The following is a 24,593-nucleotide window of genomic DNA, read 5'->3' as shown; positions in this document are numbered from 1 at the left end:
TATTCAAGATTCTCTTAGATTGCGATACTAGAGGTTCTGATGATAGGTTTAACAATTTGGCTCATACCATCTCTTTGCATCATAATCAAAAGGTTAAACAGTGATGATATTAATACTGAAAAATAGTAATTTTTGTTAGACAACACTAACCTCATAGGTTTAAGTTGATAGAGAATAATTTATCAAATCATTGTATTATATGAATAAAAATGAACAAATATTACAATCAGAAGCACCATATATAGCTGCCTTTAATACAATTCCCTCCAAAACCTTACAAATTAATTATCTCCCAGTCAAATAAATAGATGGAATTACATCAGACGGTAACTTACAGCACAAGGTACTGTAAGTTTTGAGCCAAATAAATAAATAAAAAGGCAGATGGAACAAGTGAAAACATACACTCTTTCTTGGCTTCTCAAAGTAACCAAGAAAATAAGTTTTGAGCCAAAAAAGTAAAAGAATAACCAAGAAAATTCAGTCTCCCTCCTGATCAGAACTCTATTTCCCAGAGAACTCAAATTAATTAGAGAGAAAATCACCAATCAAAGCCAGTATATTCAGAGCGTATGAATTAAGAGGCATTCAGTTAATCACAGTTGCACAACACATGCAGTTGGTAAAGAGAGAAGACCGCTGCCTGCGCTTTGCTTTACCTTTTGATGAAGTAGTTGGATCCCTAGCAGCTTCTTTAGTATGTGATTCCAAGAGATTCTTGGTTGAATCTTCAGCAGTCGACCGGTTATCATCTTCGTGTGGTGTAACAACAATACGAGCTTCTTCCTCTTCCTTCAAGAATCCTAGGAATGAAGTATTTGACTTCTCTGAGTTACTTGGTTCCAATGTGATGACTTTCTCTTCCACCAGCATTGCTTGGTACTGTGAAACACCTTGTTCAGATCCGGTGTACTCGATACAGCTTCCAAGGGTAACACCATCATCTTGGCTTGTTGAGCCTTCTATTGCAGCCTTGTCATGATACAGCAAAGGGGGAGAATCCGATTCCTCAGTTCTTGCTTCATTTTGGAGATCAAGGCTGAAGCTTGGAGATTTTTGTATCCGAACACAAACATTCAAGTTATCAACATCTGATTCAGTGCTGGACCTTCCCACATTTTCTTGTGTTTCAAAATCACAGTTTACTGATTCAGATGTTTCAACCTTTTCACATTGTTCATTGGATTGGCTGGCTGGAATTTTAGTTTCTGCTTCTGCTTCTGCTTCTGCTTCTGCTGCTGCTTGAGATGGTTCGGTATGTTGTGTAACATGTTGATCAGGCATATCGAGTGCCAACTTGTTCATAGAAACTAATGCTTCAGCTATCCAGTTATTGAAATCAACAGTGGAAGCTTTTGCAGCAAAGAACTCACTGCAATTCTCTTGCTTAGAATTTAGGATTGAGTCATTGGTGCTTTGAAAGGGCAGAGCCTCTGCTTGATCATGATCAACAGCAATTGCACACGAAGGTTCAGTGTTATTCCCATTTTCTTCTGCAGTTGTCTTCTCTGTTGCCTCCTTTTCCTCGTCATTGCAATGCGCAACAGTTAACTCCATTGGAACCATTCCAAGTTCCGGGACCACCTCAATTTTCTCTTCCAAGTTCAGGAAGTGGTCCTCAGAAGCCTCAATTTCGTTTTCAACACACACCATGACAACTAGGTTTCCTTTCTCAGCAACTTCCGTCTCCTCAGTTCGACAATCTTTGTTGCTTAAAGGATTAAATACACGTACCTTTTTGGCGCTCTCAAGTATAGAGACAATCATTGCAGCTTCAGATTGAGGCTCAGTTGACTGGAAAGAATCTGATTCTGTCACTGGCTCTCCGCAAGATTGAATTGTGTTTCCATCATGGTTGTTCTCTCCATTTTCCAACTCTTTTTCGATTAGCCTGATTTCCTCTTCCACAATCATGCATTTTTCTTCGGGTTCAGGAGCTTCTAGATGGGAGTTTGGAGACTTAGGCGCTTGAATGGCTTCTTGTTCTAATCCGGAGTAATAATTTCCAATCAAATCCATCTCAGTTGGAAACTCCTCATGACTTTCATTTCCTAAATCACTCAGACCACCATTGGAAGCTATCGTTGTAATGGTGCTCAATCCACATTCAACCTTACCTCCATCTCTAGTTTCAGACTTCTCTTCGGAGGACTCGAATTGTTCTTGGGATGCCTTCTGCTCCAGTAATAAGTCCTCCCTTTGCTTCTCCCTAATTGGATCAGCGTTAGAATCAACACTTTCAACCATAATTTCCAACGCCTCAGTGTCCGAGAGGTGGTCATTCACCTCGAAATCAGGATTTGATCCTAGGGAGTCTTCACTTCCCACTTCTAAACGTCCACTGCCATCTTCTACAGTTTGGTCGTCAGCTTGAACTGTAGCCATTTCATGATGATTTAACTCCAAATGTGTTGATTCCTTAGGTTCTGGATCATGTGAAGTGGACGTTGTCCCCTCGTCCTCTGTTGGAGTTTATAGCATATAAGTACTATGGTGGGGTTTTTTGTTTGCTTTCTTCTCATTTAAACATATACTCATATTTTCTAGAAAGAATTAAATTTTAATGTGAACTACATAAAAAATTCTAAAAACACTATAACTTGTACTAAGACAGAATAAATGATTGAAATATCTAAACGAAAAAAAAATTTAACTAGTAGAATGGAGACATACCTTTCTTGAAAGAAACCTGCTTCTCAAGCTGATGTTTGATTGTTCCTTGCAGATCACTCTCCTCCGTTTGTGCGATTGGCTTCTCATATCCCGAGCCTTTCAATAATATATTTGCTTGCATTTCACCGTCTTCTTCACCTGTTTTGTTCGATTCCAGCGCAATATTTGAAGATTCATCAACAGGTTGAACTTCAGTAGCTTCTTGCTCTATGGACAGAAGGCCAAGTGTTAAGTAGTGACAATAATATTTAGTAACAATATTAGGAAAAGCATTTAACCTGTTCTGTCTAATATCTGATCATCAACAGAAGGATCCCGTTTTCTCTCTGGACCATTGGAAGGCAAGTTAGTAACTTTTTCATGAAAATCCGTTCCTTCGTCTGCATTTACTATTCCATTTTCTTCTTTTATCTCATTTGCACGAGTAGTTTCCGCCAAAGGTTTTTCACCAACTGTTGTGTTCTCTTCATCTGCAGGAGAATGCAATTGCAAATAGCTCATGACATATGAAATTATGAATCAATAAAGCACAAAACAAACTTCAAATTTCCATACCTCTCAAACCTGATGTGTTGTTGTTACCCATCTCATTTCCCATCATCAACTACACCAAATCCTGCAGTACAAGCAACCGCAGAAATCACCAATCTTCTCGAGTTTTCGGATCGAGAGATAAAATTCAAATTCAAAGTCTGAGTATAAATTCTAATATACCACGAGATGATGTATTCACATGCAGATAGCTATATACATTTTCAAGTGTACAGCTTTCTCTCTGTTAAGCTGCCATGCCAGGGTGTTTGCACTTGATTAAAATAGGGTAGTACTACTTCACTGGTCTTTCTTGAAGCAAACGCCTCATCCTCTTTGCCTTTTTAGCTGACAGTGACATTCTTTGGTCCTGAATTTAAAAGTTTCCATGAGACAGACATTGCTAACGAAATAAAGTTATTCAATATAAACAGCCTTTTAGTGTGACCTGCCACTATGATTATGTTGTTTATGCAAAAGATTAGGCAGTATTATCTTAAGGATACTATTAATTAACCAAGCTAATTAAGCTTTTTTAAGCAGCCATTTCTGTAAATGCGCCGCACAGACAAACAAGGGGCGTTTCAATGGCACGTAGTGGTTGCTCAAATTCCGGATGGGATACATCATGCGGCTTGGTGTTGTGCAATCGAGAGACACAAGTCACACAACACTAATACTATATTAGAATCATGATGTACCTGCTTGTGCCATTTTCTTTTCTACATTTTTGCACAGTTAATTTCGAATACGTCGAACAAACTACATATATTTCACATATGCGACATTGGTCAGAATTTAGTATGTCTAAGTTTACTACTCATATCATAGTCATCTTAACTCGTCCATACTTCTTCCACGTAAACAATAAGACATGCAACTATTGGAAAACATTCTATTCTATCAACTATAAATTGTGTCCATTATTTGGTTGAATGTGAACATCCATATTATGAGATTAGGGGAAAATGATTAGAAGGGAAGGACACTTGGTTCTGACTGACTGGCACGAGCCAAATGTTAAGTGCTAATTGGCCACAGTTAGGGTTTGCATAGGGGCTCATGATAGCTGTGCATTGTGTTCGGAGCCCTGTTAGCCTTTCTACGTGCTTAAAGGCAAGCAACATTTGGACCCTCCACACTCTTTTTTCTCATTCGGGGGAATGGAAAGATGAGTTGTGTGGAAATCCACCCTAGTCAGTCACTTTTCAGCAAATATTAGCCATGGAGTGTGGAGGGTGGAGAGTGGCTTGATTTTTAAAAGTATTTTTAAAATAAGTGAAAACGTTTTCAGATCATTAAAGTTCTTCTGATTATATTTAGTAGAAAAAGTTAGAAGTGATTTTAGAAAGAAACACCTATTATATGCTTATTTCATAAAGCATTTTAAGTACTTTTCTAGACAACACTTGATTTGCTGCACTGGATAAGTTTTAGTTTTACTTGAAAGAGAGTGGGCAAAACACTCTTGAAGGGATAAAAGTAAGGCTATTGCTCGTAAAGCTTACAGTTCTTCTTTGTGGGCAATGAAGATGATGGTGGCTGCATCATAATAATCCATATCATTTCAGCAACCTCCATGACCTTCTTCTCGATGTAAGTGGCTTGAGTTGTAAGGTGGAGTAGGTAGTTTTGTGCTGGGTTTGGATGGAGGTTATGTTTCTATGACCTTCTATTAGATATTATATTAGCCACCGACGAGTTTCAAACCCACGCCGTCATGCAAGAGGTTAACTTTTTCTACCACTGTGATACATGGCCACTTGCGGATTTTAGGTACTTAATCTAAATTAATTTCATAAAAAAGGCATTTCCTGCCATCTTCTTCTTTAAGGGATAAATTAATTTCATAAAAAAAGGTCATCCATTCTACCACTGTGATAAAGGGAGGTTAACTCTTTTCTACCACTATGATACATGATCACTTGCAGATTTTAGGTACTTAATCCAAATTAATTTCATAAAAAAAGGCATTTCCTGCCATCTTCTTCTTTAAGGGACAAATTAATTTCATTAAAAAAATGGCATTTCCGGTGATGGGAGTCGAACCCAGAAGGTCAAATTTTCCGAGACATTAATTTGCTACACTGGATCGTTTGGAAAAAAATGGACATAAAATATTTTTAATTAAATGAGGTACACCCATTGTTTAGAGTTTAGCATCTTACTAAACATATCCTAAACGCTAAATCTTAAACTAAACAACCCTCCACCTCCCACAAGAATGGGTTTTTTATTATTTAAAAACCACTACTCATTTTTTTTAGTACATCGATATTTTTACACAAGGAGGAATGAGAGTTCTGCTAAGTTACATAAGGGGCAGCCTAATTTGGTATCGAATTCGCCATCTACGAGATTTGAACCTAAAACCTCTCACTTCTAAGTGAAGAGGAATACCATCAGACCGTAGTACTGAGTAGCAACACCACTACTCATTTAAGTTAATCTTACTACTTAATAAATTTATTTTTTATAATTTTTAATTTTGTAAAAAGACAGAATAGGATATATTACTATTATTTCTATTTTCACCCACACAAACTCTATATTTTTTTTTGAACAAACAATACTACACTAAGGGAATGGGGGGTGGCAAAGCCTCATAATAGGCTAGCAATAATGTGGTTCAAATTCGCATTTCGCGAGAATCGAACCTAAGATCTTTTACTTACAAGTGAAGAGAAATATCACTAGACCTAATACTAAGTGACAACTCTAATATGTTGTACAAGGCATGGGGAAGAAAGCACACGGCATGGCGAAGGTCGGAAAAGCAAGGTTCATTCTCCATAGATGTTGGACAAGGCATGGGGGTTCAGCATTCGGTGTGCAGGGGAGTGGTGTGTTAAAGTTTAAGGAAATTGATCATCTCCGGATCTCTTTCTCCAAATCCACTAAATTAGGAAATCCATGCCATTGAAATTTGATTCAACAACTACAAATAGAGGCTCATTTTAAAAGTTATAATAACTTCAGTTGTTAGATAAAATTTGAATGGCAAGGATCTCTTGATTTGGTGGATCAGGAGGAAGGAATCCGGAGAGGATCCCTTTCCAAAGTTTAAGGGTACTTTAGAAGCAAACTAGTAAAAATGTCCGATCTCTGTTGCATGTTTTGAAACTGAAACTCACAATTAACACTCATTTCTAAATTGTTCAAAAACTAATCAAAACAACTGAATTCACATGATAAAATAAGTTTTTCAGTTTGCATCTATATTCTATTGAATTTACATTAAAAGCCTATGTACAACCAAAATAACAAATTTCTAAACGCATACTAAAACCCATTTACATATATCAGTTTCGTTCGTAACAAAAAATTCAAAATTCAGCAAAAAGAAAATAATGTCTGAGCAAGGTAAAAGACAAAAAAGATAAGGAATTGTATACATGAGTAGCGACGCAGAATGCATGCGAATGGCAGTCTGCCAAATGGATTTTCTGCGGCTATAAGAACTTGCTTTCAATTGGGTATAACTCAGATTTTCGATATCTTGGAATTTCTGGGATATTATAGCGTTTTCGGAGATATTTACAGATGAATCAGGTGGGGGGCAGCTGGCAAGCATGCCGGTTGTGTGCTTGCAGTTGCAGATTGGAGAGCCTTTCTTCAGTGATTCGGGAAAGGAATTGGGTTGGGATGGACTTTTCCTTTGCTTTTTTCTCCTTTCAAGTCAACCAAACAATGAACAGAATCAAAATTATTTATAAGGGTCAAAGTAAAAGTGTGAATCCATATAGGTTCTTATACAGATTAACCCATGTGGGTTTTGAGGAGGAGGAGGTCTAGTACAATACAGAGTTTGGTGAGGAAGGAGAAGAGCCTAGATTTGCCGTCAAACTTACTGTTTGTACATGACATGCACATGATATACTCACAAATTTGAGCCAACAAAAAAACTTAGAGCTTAGGTCATCTTTAACTGAAGGCTGGCCAGTTGGCTTATTTTAGCCCTTTGACCATCTAAGATATTAATTATTTTAATAAACAGTACAAAACCATATTTACCTCTATCTCCAACCAAAAGTCAAAGGATTACAGGGTCAAACATAATTTATTATTTAAAATGTTGTTTCATGTTACTTAATTTAATTTAATGTTGTTGTTTGGTCCCAAAAATATTGTTTTGGGCCGAGCTTAGATATTTTTCGGTCCATTATCAGATAGGTTGAGTTTAGATTCATTCTCGGCCCAGAAGTCATGTACAGGTGTTATTGATATTTAGTCCATGGGCCGCACGGTTAAATTTGGCCATATCATATGGGAAGTTGGAATGTAGACGAATCCTGTTTTGAAAAGGAGTCACGACGGGATCAAGATAATGAGATTGAATAAAGTTTGATAACAAGTTACGTTCAAAGTCCTATTGGGAATAGGATTGGCCGAGATAAAAGAGTTCTAATCCGAGAGGGATTGGGATTCAATACAGGTTGGCCGCTATAAATAGAGGAAGTTGTGCATCATTCAAGCCCCATTCAATTCAACACACAACTGCCCTGTGCAAATTCTCTCAACAACCTTGAGATTTTTTCATTTTCTCTTTTCGCCAACACATCTTCAGTTTAGATAAACAGTACTGTGAAGGCAACCGGTGATATCTTCAGTCGGCATAGATATCACTGTCGCCGTAGTATCAGCCGACCTCGTAGCATCTTCAGTTTGGATAAACAACACTGCGTCGAGGGCGACTGGTTATCTATCCAAGTCTTGGTCGAAAAGGATTTCCGAATCCTTATTGGTCGAGGTCATCTCATTAGCCTTCTCGGTGAAGTGAGGTGTTACAGTTTATTAGGCTCGGCACATTGCACGCCGAGTTAGTTTATGATTGGATACTCTCAAGTGGGATTTAGAGTTTGGCATTCCGATGGCCAAACCACGTTTATTGTTAAGACATATATCCGCTTTGAGTATTTGTGTCCTTACATTTTGGTGTCAATTCGGCGTGAGTTTACTCTGACGAATACCATTATTGTGACCGAATCTGATGACGACGATTTGTGAACTTTGTAAGAATAGTAGCCTTGTCTTCAGGTTCGAGAACCCAAGAGGCCGAGACGTGTTCCTTCCTCGGTCGCAATCGCAAGACGCAGAAGTCGGCCATGCACTCAACACAACATCAGCATATTTTACTCCTCGGTCGAGCTCGGCCGACAAGTTGGCACACCTTGCATTCAACCGAATGACGTAGTTAGCTCATAGATTACTCGGCCTGCGCGCCACGTAGGCTTGGTAGTTTTTAGGGTTAACATTTTGGCACGCCCAGTGGGACCCAGTGCTAAAACTACGAAGTTCATGCCAATTGAGACACGATCGGTTAAAAAGAAAACAGCTATGGGAAAATCAACAACCGATTTGGCAATTCAGAACATAGGACAAAGTGTATCATAGGCACAAAATCCCCTTAGTGCCGTGACACCTGAGTCCACAAGCGCAACTCGTCGAGAAAAGAAAGTTGGTCCGGGCGGTCAACTTTGCAGTCTAGAAATCCCTAACAAAAACACATGCGTTCTCAATGAAGGGATAGTGGAAGACTGTGATGAGGATGGTGGTGAAGGCTCTGATCCACCAACAAGATCGTTTCTTCGAAGACGACTTGACGAACAGTCTCGTGCGGTTGAACAAACGTTTAGTCGAGGAATCGATAAACTGCACGACGTGATACGCAGTACAAGTGAGGTACAAAACAGATTGCTTGAAATACTAGTTAGCAAGGTCTGCGACGGCAGGTCATTAGATCTTTCCCGGCAATTGCCACCAAGGAATAATCTGTTACCAATAGTACATGCCGAGCCAATCCCTACTCGGCTCAAGCTAATTGACTTAGAAAAAAAAGGAGGATCGAGTAGCAGGACAGATGGACCCGACCAGAGAGTGGAAGTAACGTCCGTCGATATAACTCAGGTCCAGCGGATGATTGATTCGACCATGAAAAAGGGGCCGAAGTTCCCTAAATTCATCCATCCATATCCAATTTACGTGGAATGATTCGAATATCTTAAAGGTTTCAAAATTCTAGATTTTAGTATTTTCGCTGGAGAATCGTCTTTATCCTCGTTAGAACATGTGGCTCGTTTCACCGCGCAATGCGGAGATGTCAACAGTGATTTTCACAAGCTGCGGCTGTTCAACTTTTCATTGACAGGATCAGCATTTGCCTGGTATATCAACCTCCCACCTAATTCCATCCAGAGATGGGAGGAATTGGTTGAGAGATTTCACGAGCAATTTTATCGGCCAGGGATGGAAATGTCAGTTTCCTCGTTGGCAAGGATGGCTCAAGCGTCTGATGAGTCACCAATGGATTATCTTACCAGATTTAAATCGGCCAGGAATTGGTGCCGAGTACCTCTCCCTGAAGTCGAATTTGTTAGACTTGCTTTGAACGGACTCGATGTAGAATACAAAAAGAAATTTTTGGGGGTAAACTTTCGGGATATGTATGAATTAGCCTAGCATGTCGAGCAATATGACTATTTGCTCCGAGAAGAGAAGATGTCGAAACCCCCATCTCGATGGACGATTTACAAAAACCCTACGGTCAATTATGCGTCGACCGAAGGCGAGGAGTCTCAATACGTCAGTGTGGATGCGGCCGAGATAGTAATAGATAAACCATACGTGTGCAAGGCATTGACTTAAATTAATTCCAAGAAGGTCAAAACCCGCTTGGCCACTGAAGAAACAGTAAAGACATCAAAAGTTTATACCTTTGATATCACAAAGGCCGAAGCAATTTTTGATCAATTGCTATTAGCAAAGATCATTAAACTTCGGCCAGGGCATAACATTCCCAAGGCCGAAGAACTTAAAGGAATGACATATTGCAAATATCATAACTCGACCAAGCATGCCACAAACAATTGTGTCATATTTCGTGATGATATCCAGAGCTGGATTGACAAAGGCAAGTTAAAGTTTCCTGAAAAACGCATGACGGTTGATACGGATCCATTCCCTTTGGCGATAGTTGGCATGGTAGACGCCTGTTTGCCCAAAAGCAAAGGGAAAGAGAAGGTCGAGTTTGCCCCAGTACATCACATCCTAAAGCAAAGCTCCCAGCCTCGACTCAAGATCGACCTATTTTCCAACGCGCCACCTACCAAGTTCTCAGGGCCGGCCATAGTTGAACCCATGTCAAGTTACAACGACGAAGAAAATGGCGGGCTAATCGTACCACATATTCTAAAGAAAGGTTCCCAATCTCGAATCAAGATCGACCTGTTTTCCAATGCGCCACCCACTAAACTCTCAGGACTGGCCATAGTCGAGTCCATGTCAGATTCCAGCGAAGATGAAAATGGTGGGCCGATAGTTCTGTGTAGCAATTGTAAGGCACGCGTCGTATTAACCGAGCCCAAGAGGAAACTGCCTTCGATGCAGATGCTGACGTCACAACACCAATCGGCGATTACGGCGAAACCTTTAAAGGAACATAGTAAAGGCCAGCGCCAGAAAGTATTAGATAGGCTCGACCCAAGGAAACAGACAGATGATACTACATCGGTTAGACGGCGTCTTGATTTCGATACACCGTTTTACAACGAGGATTATTATTCACGCAATTCCAGTAGCTCGAGCTTATCAGCAAATCCAAAAACCTTCAGGCCACCTGAACCACGTGACCAATGTTGGTACGACTATAATTCTCCCACCGACATGTATACCGTGCTTTCTAAATCTCAGAAACGTCGACGTCAGCGTATAAATTGCCTGGCTTGACGGCAAGCGGCCCAGCCTGTTTCAACCACTAAATGGCAACCGAAAGAGACGGTAGGAAGCAGAGATGATCGGCCAACCCCAACAATCATGGCTGAATTACAAGGGCAGAAAGAAACCAATCGGGACTTCGAAACTACCATTGAAGCAGCCGAGAAGCGCATCAAACTTCTTCTTCGACCCTGGGGAAATGAAAGCTCGTTTCGAGCAATTTAAGAAAGAGGCCGAAAGCCAATTGCCCCCGTTACCTTTGAAAGAACCACTAATCAGAGTTCGGAGGAATCTGCACCCCCCATTCCTCGGCCAATCATTAGAATATATGAAAGAATTTCACAAGAAATATTCTGCCAACGACTTGTATGGGTTGCCCAAGGCCTGCCAAGAAGCTCTTGACCTGGCATTAACTTGCCCCGATGATGAGCAGATTATCCAAAAAACCACCGATCTAGCAATAAAAGTCAGATTCCAGCACATTCGAGATGCTAGGGTTCTCGGCTTCGAGGTCGACCCATACACGGATATTGATACAGCCGAACTCCATTTTTCTCTTGAAGACCTTCAACATATTCGATACCACTTCAAATTTTTTTTTGCCATCTCTTTGTCCGGTTTAACAGCCGATGAGACAGAGTGGGTGGCACGTCTGGACGCTTACTTAGACATAAGGAATGCCGGATCACCTATAAGGAACGAGCTCGAAAAATACGACAGGAGCAAAGTCCGACACTAAATACATGCAAGCCCGAAGACAACAAGGACACAGAGTTGGATTGTGTGGCACAAGCGCACAAATATGTTGAGACACACAGCGATATAGCCGCGAATGCTCTAACACACGATGCAATAGTCCCCACCATCCAGAAGATGGCGACCATGATCCAATGGGCCCTTCAGTCCTTGATAATATGGTAATCAGCATGGTCCATGTTCTCCTTGCCGAATTTCAGCTGACTATGCACCAACCAAGTTCCTTGGACGGTGATGTGGTCGCTGAGGAAGCAACACAAGTTGATTTCGTCACTACTACTGAAGACGAGTCAACAAATGGCAACGATAAACTTAAAATAGCCTTGGACATCTTGTTTCCCCGTTCTTCCTCGACTAATCTTCAGCATTTAAAACCGTTGTATGTCACGACCCATATTGAAGGCTACCCAATCTCCAAGATTTTCATCGATTGTGGAGCAACGGTCAATATCATGCCTGTATCTGTCATGAAAGCATTACGACGATCCAACGATGAACTCATTCTTTTAGGAATAACTATGAGTAGCTTTGTCAGTGACAAGTCTCAGACCAAATGAGTACTCCCTCTAGAGGTCAACATTGCAGGCCGCAATCATATGACCGTATTTTTTATCGTCGATTCCAAGACCGAATATAATGCTCTGCTTGGTAGGGATTAGATTCATCAAAAGAATTGCATTCCTTTTTCTTTGTATCAAGTTCTCATTTTTTGGGACGGTAAATCAGTCGTGGTCCACCTGGTCGATACTCAGCCCAGTATCATTTTTTGGGCCTAAAAATATTGTTTTGGGCCGAGCTTAGATCTTTTTCAGCCCAGTATCGGATAGGCCGAGTTTAGATTCGTTCTCGGCCCAGAAGTTGTGTACAGGTGTTATTGATATTTAGTCCATGGGCCGCATGGTTAAATTTGGCCATATCATATGGGAAGTTGGAATATAGACGAATCCTGTTTTGAAAAGGAGTTACGACGGGATCAGGATAATGAGATTGAATAAAGTTTGATAACAAGTTACGTTCAAAGTCCTATTGGGAATAGGATTGGTTGAGATAAAAGAGTTCTAATCTGAGAAGGATTGGGATTCAATACAGGTTGGCCGCTATAAATAGAGGAGGTTGTGCATCATTCAAGCCCCTTTCAATTCAATACACAACTTCCATGTGCAAATTCTCTAAACAACCTTGATATTTTTTCCTTTTCTCTTTTCGCCGACACATCTTCAGTTTGGATAAACAGCACTGTGAAGGCAATCGGTGATATCTTCAGTCAGCATAGATAGCACTGTCGCCGTAGAATCAGCCAACCTCGCAGCATCTTCAGTTTGGATAAACAGCACTGCGTCGAGGGTGACTAATTATCTATCCAAGTCTCGGTCGAAAAGGATTTCCGAATCCTTATTGGTCGAGGTCATCTCATTAGCTTTCTCGATGAACTGAGGTGTTACAGTTTATTAGGCTCGGCACATTGCACGCCGAGTTAGTTTATGATTGGATACTCTCAAGTGGGATTTAGAGTTCGGCATTCTGACGGCTGAACCAAGTTTATTGTTAAGACATATATCCGCTTTGAGTATTTGTGCCCTTACACTTTGGTGTCCATTCGGCGTGGGCTTATTCTGACGAATATCATCACTGTTACCGAATCCGACGACGACGATTTGTGAACTTCGTAAGAATAGTAGCCTTGTCTTCAGGTTCGAGAACCCAAAAGGCCGAGACGTGTTCCTTCCTCGGTCGCAATCGCAAGACGCAGAAGTCGGCTACGCACTCAACATAGCATCAGCATATTTTACTCCTCGGCCGAGCTCGGCCGACGAGTTGGCACGCCCCGCATTCAACCGAATGACGTAGTTAGCTCATAGATTACTCGGCCTGCGCGCCACGTAGGCTTGGTAGTTTTTAGAGTCAACATTTGTATAATGGCTTAGGAAGTTATATGAAAAAAATAGAATTTAAAAATATATGAAACAAATTTTGTAAAATAGAAATTATACGAAAAAAAATAGAATTTAAAAAAAAATATGAAACAAATTTTGTAAAATAGACGTTATAGGAAAAAAAAATGGAAAAAAAATATAATTTAGAAAAAATATAAAATAAATTTTGTAAAATAGAAGTTATAGGAAGTTATAGAAAAAAAATAGAAGTAATAGGAAAAAAATTGTGTAAAAAAATAAAAATAAAAATAAAACTATAAAAAAATAAAAAATAACGGCTAGCTGACGTCAGCTAGCCATTGCATTTGAAATTTGGCCTAGAATTCCTATCATATATTCTTGTCGGTTATATCTGACAGGAATGCTAGAATTTCTGGCCCAGCCCGGGGCTGGCTGTATTGGGCCAGCCAATTGGCCTTTTGACCCTTTCAGATTCCGTGGGACCAACTGATTGGCCCTCTAGCCTAGCCTTCGGTTGGAGACGATTTTCGGGCTATTTTCGGCTCTCTAGCCCTCTAGACTCTTTGGTTGGAGATGGCCTTACAATCCTCTCTTCGAAATAAAGAAAAAGACGTCATCACCTGTGAAGCTTTACATTTTATATGTGAGTATTTTCGTTGTTTTGATTTTGTGCATGATGTACTATATTGCATTATTAATACATTTGATAAGAAATTTTCAGTTTCTGGTCACTTAAGATGGCAGGAAAATGGACACAATAAATTATCCATGATCTTTATCATGCTAGCTGAGAATTGGAAAGTGCCTCAAATTATTAGTTATTAAACTCTTCCTTTTTGTTTGAAATGCGGGTGGTGTTGGACAAATGGGATAAAAGAAATGGTTGTTGCCCTGTGTTTTACTTTGTTGGTTGGCAAGAAGCATGTTCAGTTGATTCAATTTATTCTTTTACTTTCTATGACAAAGTAATCCTTTGCAGTCTTTTGGTATCAAGGTTTTTTTTTTTTTTTTTTTGAACCAACATTCGTGGTATTTTATTGATTCACTAAAACTCATATTTTAATTTTATGGATTTTTGGTGTCTGATTTTGGTTTTTGATGTTTTCTCAGTGATTGACTTCTTTGGTGTTCATTTTTTTATGTTTTCTCAGTGGTACGGTGACTACCAGAATTACTGGGTTTTCGATTTTATTAGAATCGATTTTTAAGTCGCCGGGTTTGTATCCTTTTTGGTCAGTTTTGTTTTAATCTCATAATCTTTGTTTCTTTCATCGCTAAATTTTGAACTTAAAACATGCAGACTCTAAGGGACACCATCCATCAAGAGTATCTTCATGTTGTCAAGAGGCGAGTTTTTACAGGTTTGAACCCCTCACTTGCCACTCATCAGTGGTTGCTATTTCTGGAACTTCTACTTGAATTTCCATGATTTGATTTTATAGTTTATTTCTCTTGCATTTTGTGAATGTCAGTGATGGGCGCAAGAGCTGATGAAGAGGTAAAACTTATTGCACTGTTGAAATTACGGTATATCTATGCCACTGTGAAAGCTCATTTTCTAATTATTTTACTTTGTACAGACAATTGAAAGATTAATTGAGACAGGAGACAGTGAACAAATTTCATTAATTGAGACAGGAGACAGCGAACAAATTTCATTAATTGAGACAGGAGACAGTGAACAAATTTTCCAAAAGGCAATCCAATAACAAGGGGGAGGCCAGGTTTGTTAAATATCCTTTTTTATTCTCTGCCCCCAAATAAGCATTTTTTACAATCGAAATTGTGCATTGTCTCACAAACTTGACACATTTTTTGACATCTTAAACAATTAATTTTAAGCTCCTAACTCTTCTAGCTTGGGTTGTTGAATACTTAATTTTCTGATTAAGATTGATCATTTCCAAAATTGTGTATCAAATTGTAGATAATGGACACTCTGGCCGGAATTCAAGAGCGACATGATGCTGTTAGAGATCTTGAGAGGAAGCTTCTCGATTTACAATAGGTATCTTCTTAGTTTGTTCAATGATGTGTACTCTCTGATAGAAATGAAGTTGCCATATAATACAGATGTCTACCATAGGCCTTACTTTTTAGAGTTCACTTTACAATTTGGTATTGCCGTATTGAATACAATAACATTTTAGATTACATTGATCCGTATTATTTTATATATAAAGATTAGTTTATAGGTATATGCACTTAATATTGGATATATGATATTTTTCAGGTTTAGTTTGATTCCAACTCCTTTTTGAATAAAAAATTTGGTAAGTTCGAGTCAATTTGATTATTTCTTGCTTTTCTGCTTAATTTCTACTTCTTTTTTCCTGCTTTTCTGTTGTTTTTCTGTAGCTTATCTGCTGCCTGTCTGCTCTCCCCCTTTTCTGTTGCCGTCCATTGCCTTGGACAAAAAAAAAAAAAACCCATTTGCCAAAGCCACAAGAGAAGAATATATGATGTTGGTGTTTTGTGTATCTGTTTCACATCTGTGAATGAAAAAAAAAATCATTGTAATGTTGGTGTTTTGTGTATCTGTTTCACATCTGTTTTGTGTATCTGTTTCACATCTGTGAATGAAAAAAAAAATCATTGTAATGTTGGTGTTTTGTGTATCTGTTTCACATCTGTGTTGCAAAAATTTGATTCGAATTGGTGGATTTGGGTAAGAAACTGAGAAACCGTAACATTTCTTTCGGTTTTAAGAGCGGAAATGGACATGCATGTGTTTCTCTTCGTGAGATATAAGGGATTGAGGAATTTTGAGAGTGGTGACTAGCTAAGGAATACAGAAGGAATAATTTTTTCGTTTTGGGATCTAGAGTTTACTGCAAAGTTGATTTCTCTTGATTTTTTTGTTGTTTTACTATCTTTTGTTTATGTATTTGAATGGATTTTTTTTTTAATTTCTGCCTATTTATGTAAACCCCTATTCAATTTGTTGGAATTCATCAGAGAGTATTGGGTCTAATCATTTCCTTTTAATTTTTCAGGTTGTTTTTTTATTTCTATAGGGGAGTTGCAGGTGTCCATGTCAGATTCATAAGGAAAAAGAACCATTTTTGTGGATATATTGAAACATGTAAGAAATTGTTCTCTACTAACATATTAGGAAAAATTAGAATTTTTCCAGTAAATTTGTTCTCTATTGGTTAAGTAGTTTAGGCAATATATGGACAGATTACTTCAAAATTCAAATTGAATGATGGTTTATTGGTGTGAATTATGTTACATGTTTAGCTATTCTGATAGATGTATATGTATTAATATTCAATTTATCCCCATTCTCTTATGGTGTTTACTAAACTGTTGTGCAATATTGCTGCACAACCTCTGATGGTTCCATTGTTGGGCAAAAAATTGAGATTAAATTTAATTACAAAATAAAAAACTAGATCGCTACACAGACTGATGTTGTTTGCATATTTAGTTGTTTTGTAACTTAGTTGATTTGGGTTTGTACAGTTTTTTTTCGTCTTGGAGCCACTGGCTTGCAGGTTTTCGAGTGTTCAATTGTTTACTCCTTGCTATAATATATTCTACAATAACATGTTAACAATTGTTTTAGACAACATGATCTGACCGCATTTCCAAAACAAATTAAAAAAGTAATGATAGAAAACCTTTTTTAAAGTCTGCTTGAATCAGGACTTATCGAATCAAGGCAGCTGCAAGGAAATTTGAGCTTTGGCATGTATAGATACGATTTTGCAACGAAGCTAGGACTTATTGGATGTGAATATTTGTATGATCGAATTTGTGATTAATATACTTGGATTTTATTAAATTTTTCATGATTTTATTAGAGTTTTTCGTTTAAATTTGTGGGTTTTAGTTTAAATTTTGGGTTTTGGAGTTTGAATATGTAAAGGCTGCTTGAGAAACTAACAATATACAAAATTTGAATGATTCTATTTGTTTCTATCTGTTTTTCCGGATTTGTCTGCTATTGGCTATTCTGATTTTCTCTGGCTAACGGACTCTCTGAAAATGTGTTTTGGCTTTTTTAATTCAAAAACTAAAACTCATTTCGTTTGTCGACGATGATTTGTTATGAGGTATTGCTATAAAATGGAGAAATTAACACCGATTCTATTACTATGTGTACATCAATTTGTAATATCTAATCTTAAAATAAATTTTTTTTTGGTAGTCAGAAAGAAGGCACTCAAATTACTTCTGCTCCAACCCATTTCAACAATTTATCACGCTTTAGTTGAAGCTCCTGGGAAGCATATCCATTATATTGCCAACCTTGAAAAGCCTTGGTAAATAATGTCAGTTGTTGCTTCTCCAACCCTTTTCCCTAATTTAAGTTTTTTAAGCGTCATTTCCTTCTTCCTATATGTAGTTTTGCTTGTGTTGGGAGTTAGCATCTTTGGTTTCGACATTGTTTTGTTTGTGATAGGTCTCAATATATTGCAAATATTTTGTAAGTTGAGGTGCTAAAGATTTTGCATTAACTTATTTTTTCATTTGCCCGTGTTCTAATCCAAAAGGTTTAAAGTTGGTTGAATATTACAAACTGGTATAGGTTTGGTTATAATAAAAGAAGTAATATAAATTATTACTAGGGGTGTGATATTCACACACCTCATTTTACTTTTCACACACCTTTTTAATTTTCGGCCATCGGATCGGATGAATTGAAGAAGATCAACAGACTAAAATTATTAAGGGGTGTATGAGAAGTAAAATGGGGTGTGTGGGTAGCACACCCCTCATAGTCTCATTACTATGACATAGTAACATTGCGAGAGGTCTTTTATTAATCTCTCTATCTATGACAGTACGAAATATATCATAGATGAGACTAATATTTAAACCATGTTTATGTACTGGTGAAATACAAGCATCTATATTTCATTGGAAAATCAGGTGAAATACAGGTGTTTTTATCTGCTAAAAATTCAGATATGGTGTCTTAATAACTTTCCCATGCTATTCTATTTGATTCTTTAATAAAAGTTTTGTAGCTTTTAGATTTGGTGGATGTTAGTAAATCAGGTAGTAAAAAGTACTCTTTTGCTTATTCTCAATGTAGTCAAATTTTCTCAAGACGATTTGAGTGGGGAAAAACAATGTCAAACATATGTCGTATATATAAGCGTTTCTTTTGGTTGTGAAGATAATACTATGGAGTGTGTGCACATTTGAATTTTCAGTTTCCTCGACTGTATTCAATCTCCCATTTCATTATAGAGACCTCACGTAGTACTTAATTGTTCTCCACTAAGATGCATGCTTCACTACAATCGAATGAAAAAAAAAAGACCATTGCAATGTTGGTATTTCGTATATCTTATTTATAACTATGTTTTCTATTGCAAATTATTGCCACAACAATTTATATACGCGAGGTCCATGTGGCTATTATGCATGCATTATTTTCTTCTAACTGAGGATACGTTTTAATTAGTTCCTCCCTTAATTTTTTAGGTACAAAGTGGTGCTGAAAGTTTTCCTCATTATGCTCCTATGCCCAGTTGGTCGGGTGTATATGACATGCAATGAGCTCAGGGACACAGATAGGTTAATTCATCCATGATGCTGAGCCTTGTCTTGAATGGTATCTTGGGCGCCGTGTTTTAGATGCTTAGGTATATGATTGAAGTGTTATCTGTAGTTTTTCTTTTTGGAATTCATAATATTTGCAACTATAAAAAATAATATACTTTTATACCTCTGTTTCTCATTTCTTTGTTTTCATGAGAAATTAATTGTCATTGGCAGCACTATAGAAAACCATCTTTCTGCATTATTCTCCGCTTCATACATAGTTACATGATTTTAGGTTTAATATCTAGCTTTTTAGTTGTAGATTACTTATATGGGTCTTTAACTACAATATCAAATTTCTTATTTTGTCATGTTTTTACTTTTGACTTGCTGATATTTATTTTAGAATCTAGAATTATATCTAATATTTGTTTATTTCCTGACTGTCTTCATACCTCACTGTCTCCAGATTTTAAATTTTGATAAGAACCATGAAAATGATTGAAAAGTACGATGTTGTTTTTGAAATATATATTAGCATCCCCTTCTCACCCAAATGCCAAAATCAGGTGGCTTGACTTGAGGTGTTTTCAGATATTGTAATTGAATCAACAATTAGGTTACACTTTAACAAAAATATGTAAAAAGGGTTGATAACCACATTTTAAGAGAGAAGTACTATTTTGTCTTTTGATAGTTGTCAACAGATTTGTGGTTGAGTCAATAACATGCTCTGAGTCTGAAATCTTTGCTCTTCTCTTTTGCATTCCCAAAATTTGTTTCCTGTAGCTTGGGAAGAAAATTCTGCAAACCGTGCAAGATCCTTTACATGTGCAATTTGGGATGCTCATTTTGCAATCCAACAATAGAAAAAAAGTTTAAAAGTCTTAATTGAAAACATTAATTCCCAACCATTTACAACAGGATAGCTTTTTAAGTATGAATAATCATATTGTTTGTTACACATTGTTGTATAACCATTTGTGTGGTAGACAGATCAACTACTTTTTTAGCTATTATAATTTCTTTGTTTGACATACTAATTTTTCTTTATTTGGTTGATTTGTTTTGTAACAGGAACCAAAGAGAAAAAAGAATGAGCTCAAGGGTGCAATATCGTTGAAGATCAGCACTAAACAAGTTATGTAAATCCTACTAACTCTCTACGTATTGAAGGTTGTGCAAATATAACTAAGCTACCAACTAATACTTAGTAGTCAAAGTACTCCAATGTTTGGAGTACATTGTTTTTTTTTTGAAGAAACTGGAATCGATTAACCAGGGCACAGAAGCCACAAGAACAACAGAAGCCTACCCCAAAGGCAAACAGCAGAGGAAACCTGGTAATGCAAGGGGATGAGAGACACAGACGCAACAAAACAACAACCAGCGTCCCCCCTCCCATTACCAAGCAAACTCAGGGAGGACAAGGGAGTCCATCATTACATAAAACATGAACCAAGGAAGATGGAGGCCTATTGACCCAAGTAAAATCACACATCTCCCTATTTCTACGCGACGCCAAACAATCAGCCGCCAAATTGGCTGATCTTGGAGTCCAAGACCAGCGACAGTCTTGAAAGGAATTTCCAAGCAGTTTACATTTCGTCAACACAGGAAAAGCCTCCCACCTGCCATTTGAAGTCTTACCCATAAGGCAAGAAATAGAATCCTTTGAATCAGACTCAATCACAACCAAATTAAAACCCATAGCCACACCCAACTCACAGCCGTGACGGATCGCAATCGCCTCTGCCACTGCCGCAGAATGAGCAGCAATGCAACCTCTCATAGCCGCAATAAAGGTTCCAGCAGAGTCCCTAGCAACAACCCCCGAGAAGCCCGAACTTGTGCCCTGCTCCCAACTTGCATCGACATTGAGCTTAACGAAAGGAGGAGGTGGTAGACACCACCGAGCTGGCACCTGAGCAGCTGGGGTGGGCATGGGAGGTCTAATAACCGTGGTTCTGGAAGCTTCACGGAAAGCACGGACAGAGGTGTCAATGGCAGCAATCACATTCCTTGGGTTAATAGAAATATTTTGAAAAAGGAAATTGCATCTACTCTTCCAAATGTGCCAACACGTAAAAGCAACGTAAGATAACACACGATCCATCTCAGCCTTCGAACTCAAAGTGGAAGTACATTGGTAAAATAGGAGCAACTATATTTTGGGCATCTCTTAATATGTATATATCAGTGTACATAGCTAAGCTATAAACTACTACCATATACTTTATATAAATAATTTGTGCATGTTCTATATAAATAGTTTTTTCATATCTATGCAACATGCTATAATACATTTAGGCCCTTATCTTAACCCTTTTATACAATACTTATAATTTGTTTGACATTTAGGCCCTTATCCTAATTCCTAATTCCTAATTCCCAAGGTTAAACCCAATTGTGCTTTATTTAGCTGCTTAAAGCTTTAGTTTGTTGATTGTTATGTTTTATTAGCTGTAATAAAGCCGCTCTCCATGTTTTTGCCTTTGAAAATGTGTGCTTGAAAACTTACTTGCTGAAACGACAACGGAACAGTTTTTATGTTTTTTGTTAACTGCTTAAACAGGTGCCTGGCCTGCAGGACACATATTTTGCCACCTTTATTATAGGGGCAAAATATGTGTGGACTACATCTTCGTTCTGTTTCTTCTGTAACTTATGGAAACAGGCATCCTGCATCTTTTTTGCTTTAAACATTAGTGCTTGAAAGATTAGCTGCTGAAACAAGAACAACACACTTTTTTTGCTTTTTTGTTTAGCTGTTAAAACACGTGCCTGGTCTGTAGGACATATATTTTGCCATCTTAACTTGAAGGGCAATATAAGTGTTAAATGTATGTTACTTATGTTTCTCAAGAACACAGAGTATTTTTTTTTGCAACTGTACATTTTTGTAATCAGCTCGGTTGAATGTATATAAAAGCCGAACTACTTATCTTACCGACTCCTTTTACTTATCTATCCCTTTTATTCGTTCTTGATTATGTTGAATTTTTTTTCTTCAAGTTAAATGTCTTAATTCATGTGGTTAAGGCTGATGCATTCAAGTCCCGCAACAATGCGTGGGCATTTTTACTAGTAACATTAAAAGGACATATACCTTTGTGCCGGATATGAAAAAGAAGTCATGAGGCCTTGAGGGATCAAAAAATGCCATTTTACCTTAGAGTTTTATCATAAGCAGCAACCTGCAAGGGAATAACTTAACGATGACGAAAGATATCATAGAAGAAGGACAAGATATATCACAGCCAAATAATTTATATACCTTGAAGGGAAGGATGTTAAGTCACTTAATACTTTCTTGCCATGATCGGCATCATACAGATCTCTCTTCTCTGTTGGATGGCCCATCCCTGCAGGTTCCCGACCAACAATGTAAAAGTTAGCGCCTGCATTAATCCTAGCCTTTGCGTGCCACTGCACCTCAGTTTATAGGTTCTTATACAGATCAACCTATGTGGGTTTTGCTCCTCTCTCTCTCTCTCTCTCTCTCTCTCTTCCTCCCTCTCTCTCAGTCTTCCCTTCTCTTCATAAAATTGTGAATCCATATGGTTTCTTCTTTGAAGACGTCATTTGTTCCCTTAAAGATCAATTCATATGGGATGTTGATTCAGAGGGTGGTGGTGGAGGAGGAGGGGGAGGAGTAGTAGTAGGATGGGAGTGAAGATAGGAAGTGAAGGGAAAGAGCCCAGTTTTGCCGTCGAACTTACCTGTATGTACACGATATGCACACATGACATGTATGTGACATGCATATGATATGCTCACAGATTTGAGCCAATAAAAAAACCCAGAGCTTAAAAACGTCATCACCTGTGAAGTTTTACATTTTATATGTTGGTAATTTCGTTATTTTGCTTTTGTGTATGGTGTAGATGGCTTGTACATGATTGGTTTGTCCTACTTTAGTCCCAAAACTAAGAAAAAAGTCATTTTTGACCATTTCCTTCTAATATTGTGAGGGGAGGAGAGTCTCGGTCCCATCTTCCAGCTTCAAAACAATTGGGGGACGTGAAGCGTAATCGGGAAGATGTCCTCCCTGAGGGTTGTTACTGATCATGAATCCATCAAATTCACTCTCGCCTCGAATATACCAAAACCAAACAAAAACACGTATTATTTAATGTGGGACCATGATTTGCGAATTTGATTCTAAAATACAATAAATTTTACAAAACTGTAATCATTCGCTCAGGAGCTTCATATCATTTGCACTTCAATTATAAGGATTTATAATTTCAAATTTTAGTCAGAATTAAAAGATGTTATAAACATGTGAAAGCTGTGATTGGTGTTCATAAAAAAGAAAAGTTTTATAGTTTTAATTACCTTGTATTTGAGAAGAGGTTCAGAACTCTCTTCAATTTCTTTTGGTTTTGGTTTGGCTTCAGGCTTTAGCCTTAGTTGTTGCCATTGAGAAGAACGAAATTCCAGGACTGACGCTGGAGTTGACATAATCTTCATCATCTTTCATTGAAATTCTCCGCCATGCTTCCGCTGCCATTCGATGAGGAACTGAATTTCTCCGCTATGCTTCCGTCGACATTCGAGCATTTGAGGCCGAGAAGCAAAACCCACCCTTGTGATGCAGCCGTGGATCCCTCTAAGCAAACGGTGGGGCAAAGTACTGCCCTTGCAAAGATATCTTTATATCCTTCTCCAAAATGTACAACATAATAAATAAATTTAAGATGTGTTGTTTGGTTGTTGAGAAAATATATAAAATTGAAAAAGAAAAAAAGAAAAAAGAAGAAGTGATTCTTTTCAACATATTTGGATACATTAGTTCTTGAAATTTTATGTTTGATTAGTGTATGTTTTCATAACTAGATTATGTTCTCATAATTAAATTATGATTTCTTAAATTAAAATGGTAAAAAAATAAAATTAAAATCCACTCTTTCACCCACTCTCTTTCAAATTTCTAACACCTAGGAGTCAACTGGAAATGTCAGAGAGAGACATGAATCACAAACATGAAACCAAATCAACCAAAAATCAAATGTTTTTGTCTAAAAAAAATATCAAACTCTCCTGAAACCCAGAAATTTCATAAAGAATTTTATTTTTGAGAGTTTCTTAACATTTCTCTTTGCATAAAGCACCGGTCATAAAAAACCATAAAGTACTTTTGACTATTTTAGACTACTTTTGACTACAATTGCTTCAAGAAATACAAATAAAAAATAAAAGCAAGGGCAATCTCAAAACAGATCCTTTTGCTATAATAAGCATAAGGTCGACCTGTTTGAGTGGGCACCAATCACCATTCCTTTAGATGATTTAGAGATGTGATATCCACACCTTATTTTACTTCTCACACATCTTTTTAATTTTCGATCGTCGGATCGGATGAATTGAAGAAGATCAACGGACAAAAATTATCAAGATGTGTGTGAAAAGTAAAATAGAGTGTGTGGATAGCACACCCCATAATTTAAAAGGAATACTAATAAAAAGGACTTGAAAATTTTGAGTTTTAACGAAAATAACAAAATAAAGGGTAAAATG

The 24,593-nt window shown here is 37.7% G+C and overlaps 2 protein-coding genes and 3 long non-coding RNA genes across 9 annotated transcripts; 2 read left to right on the top strand and 3 right to left on the bottom strand.

The window, feature by feature from the left end:
• Nucleotides 1–164: 164 nt before the first annotated feature.
• Nucleotides 165–3,503, bottom strand: LOC126597379 (uncharacterized). Of its 2 annotated transcripts, none has more exons than XM_050264174.1 (5): nt 3,388–3,503; nt 3,229–3,289; nt 2,952–3,143; nt 2,674–2,880; nt 165–2,462 (listed from the first exon to the last, which is right to left on the bottom strand). In XM_050264174.1, the coding sequence occupies exons 2-5, from the start codon at nt 3,272–3,274 to the stop codon at nt 589–591; spliced, it is 2,319 nt and encodes a 772-aa protein (XP_050120131.1). In that variant the 5' UTR covers nt 3,275–3,289; nt 3,388–3,503; the 3' UTR covers nt 165–588. The 2 variants fall into 2 exon arrangements, with proteins under 2 accessions (XP_050120131.1, XP_050120132.1); XM_050264175.1 differs by having other exon boundaries at nt 3,425–3,458.
• Nucleotides 3,504–14,632: 11,129 nt separating this feature from the next.
• Nucleotides 14,633–15,178, top strand: LOC126597391 (uncharacterized). The gene is made up of 4 exons (XR_007614237.1): nt 14,633–14,784; nt 14,869–14,929; nt 15,041–15,066; nt 15,149–15,178. It is a non-coding gene; the product is annotated as an uncharacterized LOC126597391 (long non-coding RNA).
• Nucleotides 15,179–15,227: 49 nt separating this feature from the next.
• Nucleotides 15,228–20,302, top strand: LOC126597387 (uncharacterized). 3 transcript variants are annotated; one of them, XM_050264185.1, is made up of 6 exons: nt 15,228–15,292; nt 15,496–15,576; nt 17,206–17,294; nt 17,725–17,839; nt 19,011–19,103; nt 20,148–20,302. In XM_050264185.1, the coding sequence occupies exons 2-6, from the start codon at nt 15,530–15,532 to the stop codon at nt 20,191–20,193; spliced, it is 390 nt and encodes a 129-aa protein (XP_050120142.1). In that variant the 5' UTR covers nt 15,228–15,292; nt 15,496–15,529; the 3' UTR covers nt 20,194–20,302. The 3 variants fall into 3 exon arrangements, 1 of the variants encoding a protein (XP_050120142.1); XR_007614231.1 differs by lacking the exons at nt 15,228–15,292; nt 17,725–17,839; nt 19,011–19,103; nt 20,148–20,302 and adding exons at nt 15,802–15,841; nt 16,565–16,653 and having other exon boundaries at nt 15,430–15,576; XR_007614230.1 differs by lacking the exons at nt 15,228–15,292; nt 17,725–17,839; nt 19,011–19,103; nt 20,148–20,302 and adding exons at nt 15,802–15,841; nt 16,565–16,653 and having other exon boundaries at nt 15,434–15,576; nt 17,220–17,294.
• On the bottom strand, nt 18,036–18,353 carry LOC126597392 (uncharacterized). The gene is made up of 2 exons (XR_007614238.1): nt 18,308–18,353; nt 18,036–18,141 (listed from the first exon to the last, which is right to left on the bottom strand). It is a non-coding gene; the product is annotated as an uncharacterized LOC126597392 (long non-coding RNA).
• On the bottom strand, nt 19,592–24,129 carry LOC126597390 (uncharacterized). Of its 2 annotated transcripts, XR_007614236.1 has the most exons (4): nt 23,412–24,129; nt 22,348–22,435; nt 22,180–22,267; nt 19,592–19,874 (listed from the first exon to the last, which is right to left on the bottom strand). It is a non-coding gene; the product is annotated as an uncharacterized LOC126597390 (long non-coding RNA). The 2 variants fall into 2 exon arrangements; XR_007614235.1 differs by lacking the exon at nt 19,592–19,874 and having other exon boundaries at nt 21,452–22,267.
• Nucleotides 24,130–24,593: the final 464 nt, after the last annotated feature.

Source organism: Malus sylvestris, chromosome 13, assembly GCF_916048215.2.
Source record: "Malus sylvestris chromosome 13, drMalSylv7.2, whole genome shotgun sequence".
Classification (NCBI taxonomy): Eukaryota; Viridiplantae; Streptophyta; class Magnoliopsida; order Rosales; family Rosaceae; genus Malus; species Malus sylvestris.
The sequence above is the reverse complement of the archived record's forward strand: the minus strand, read 5'-3'. Positions and strand labels throughout refer to the sequence as shown.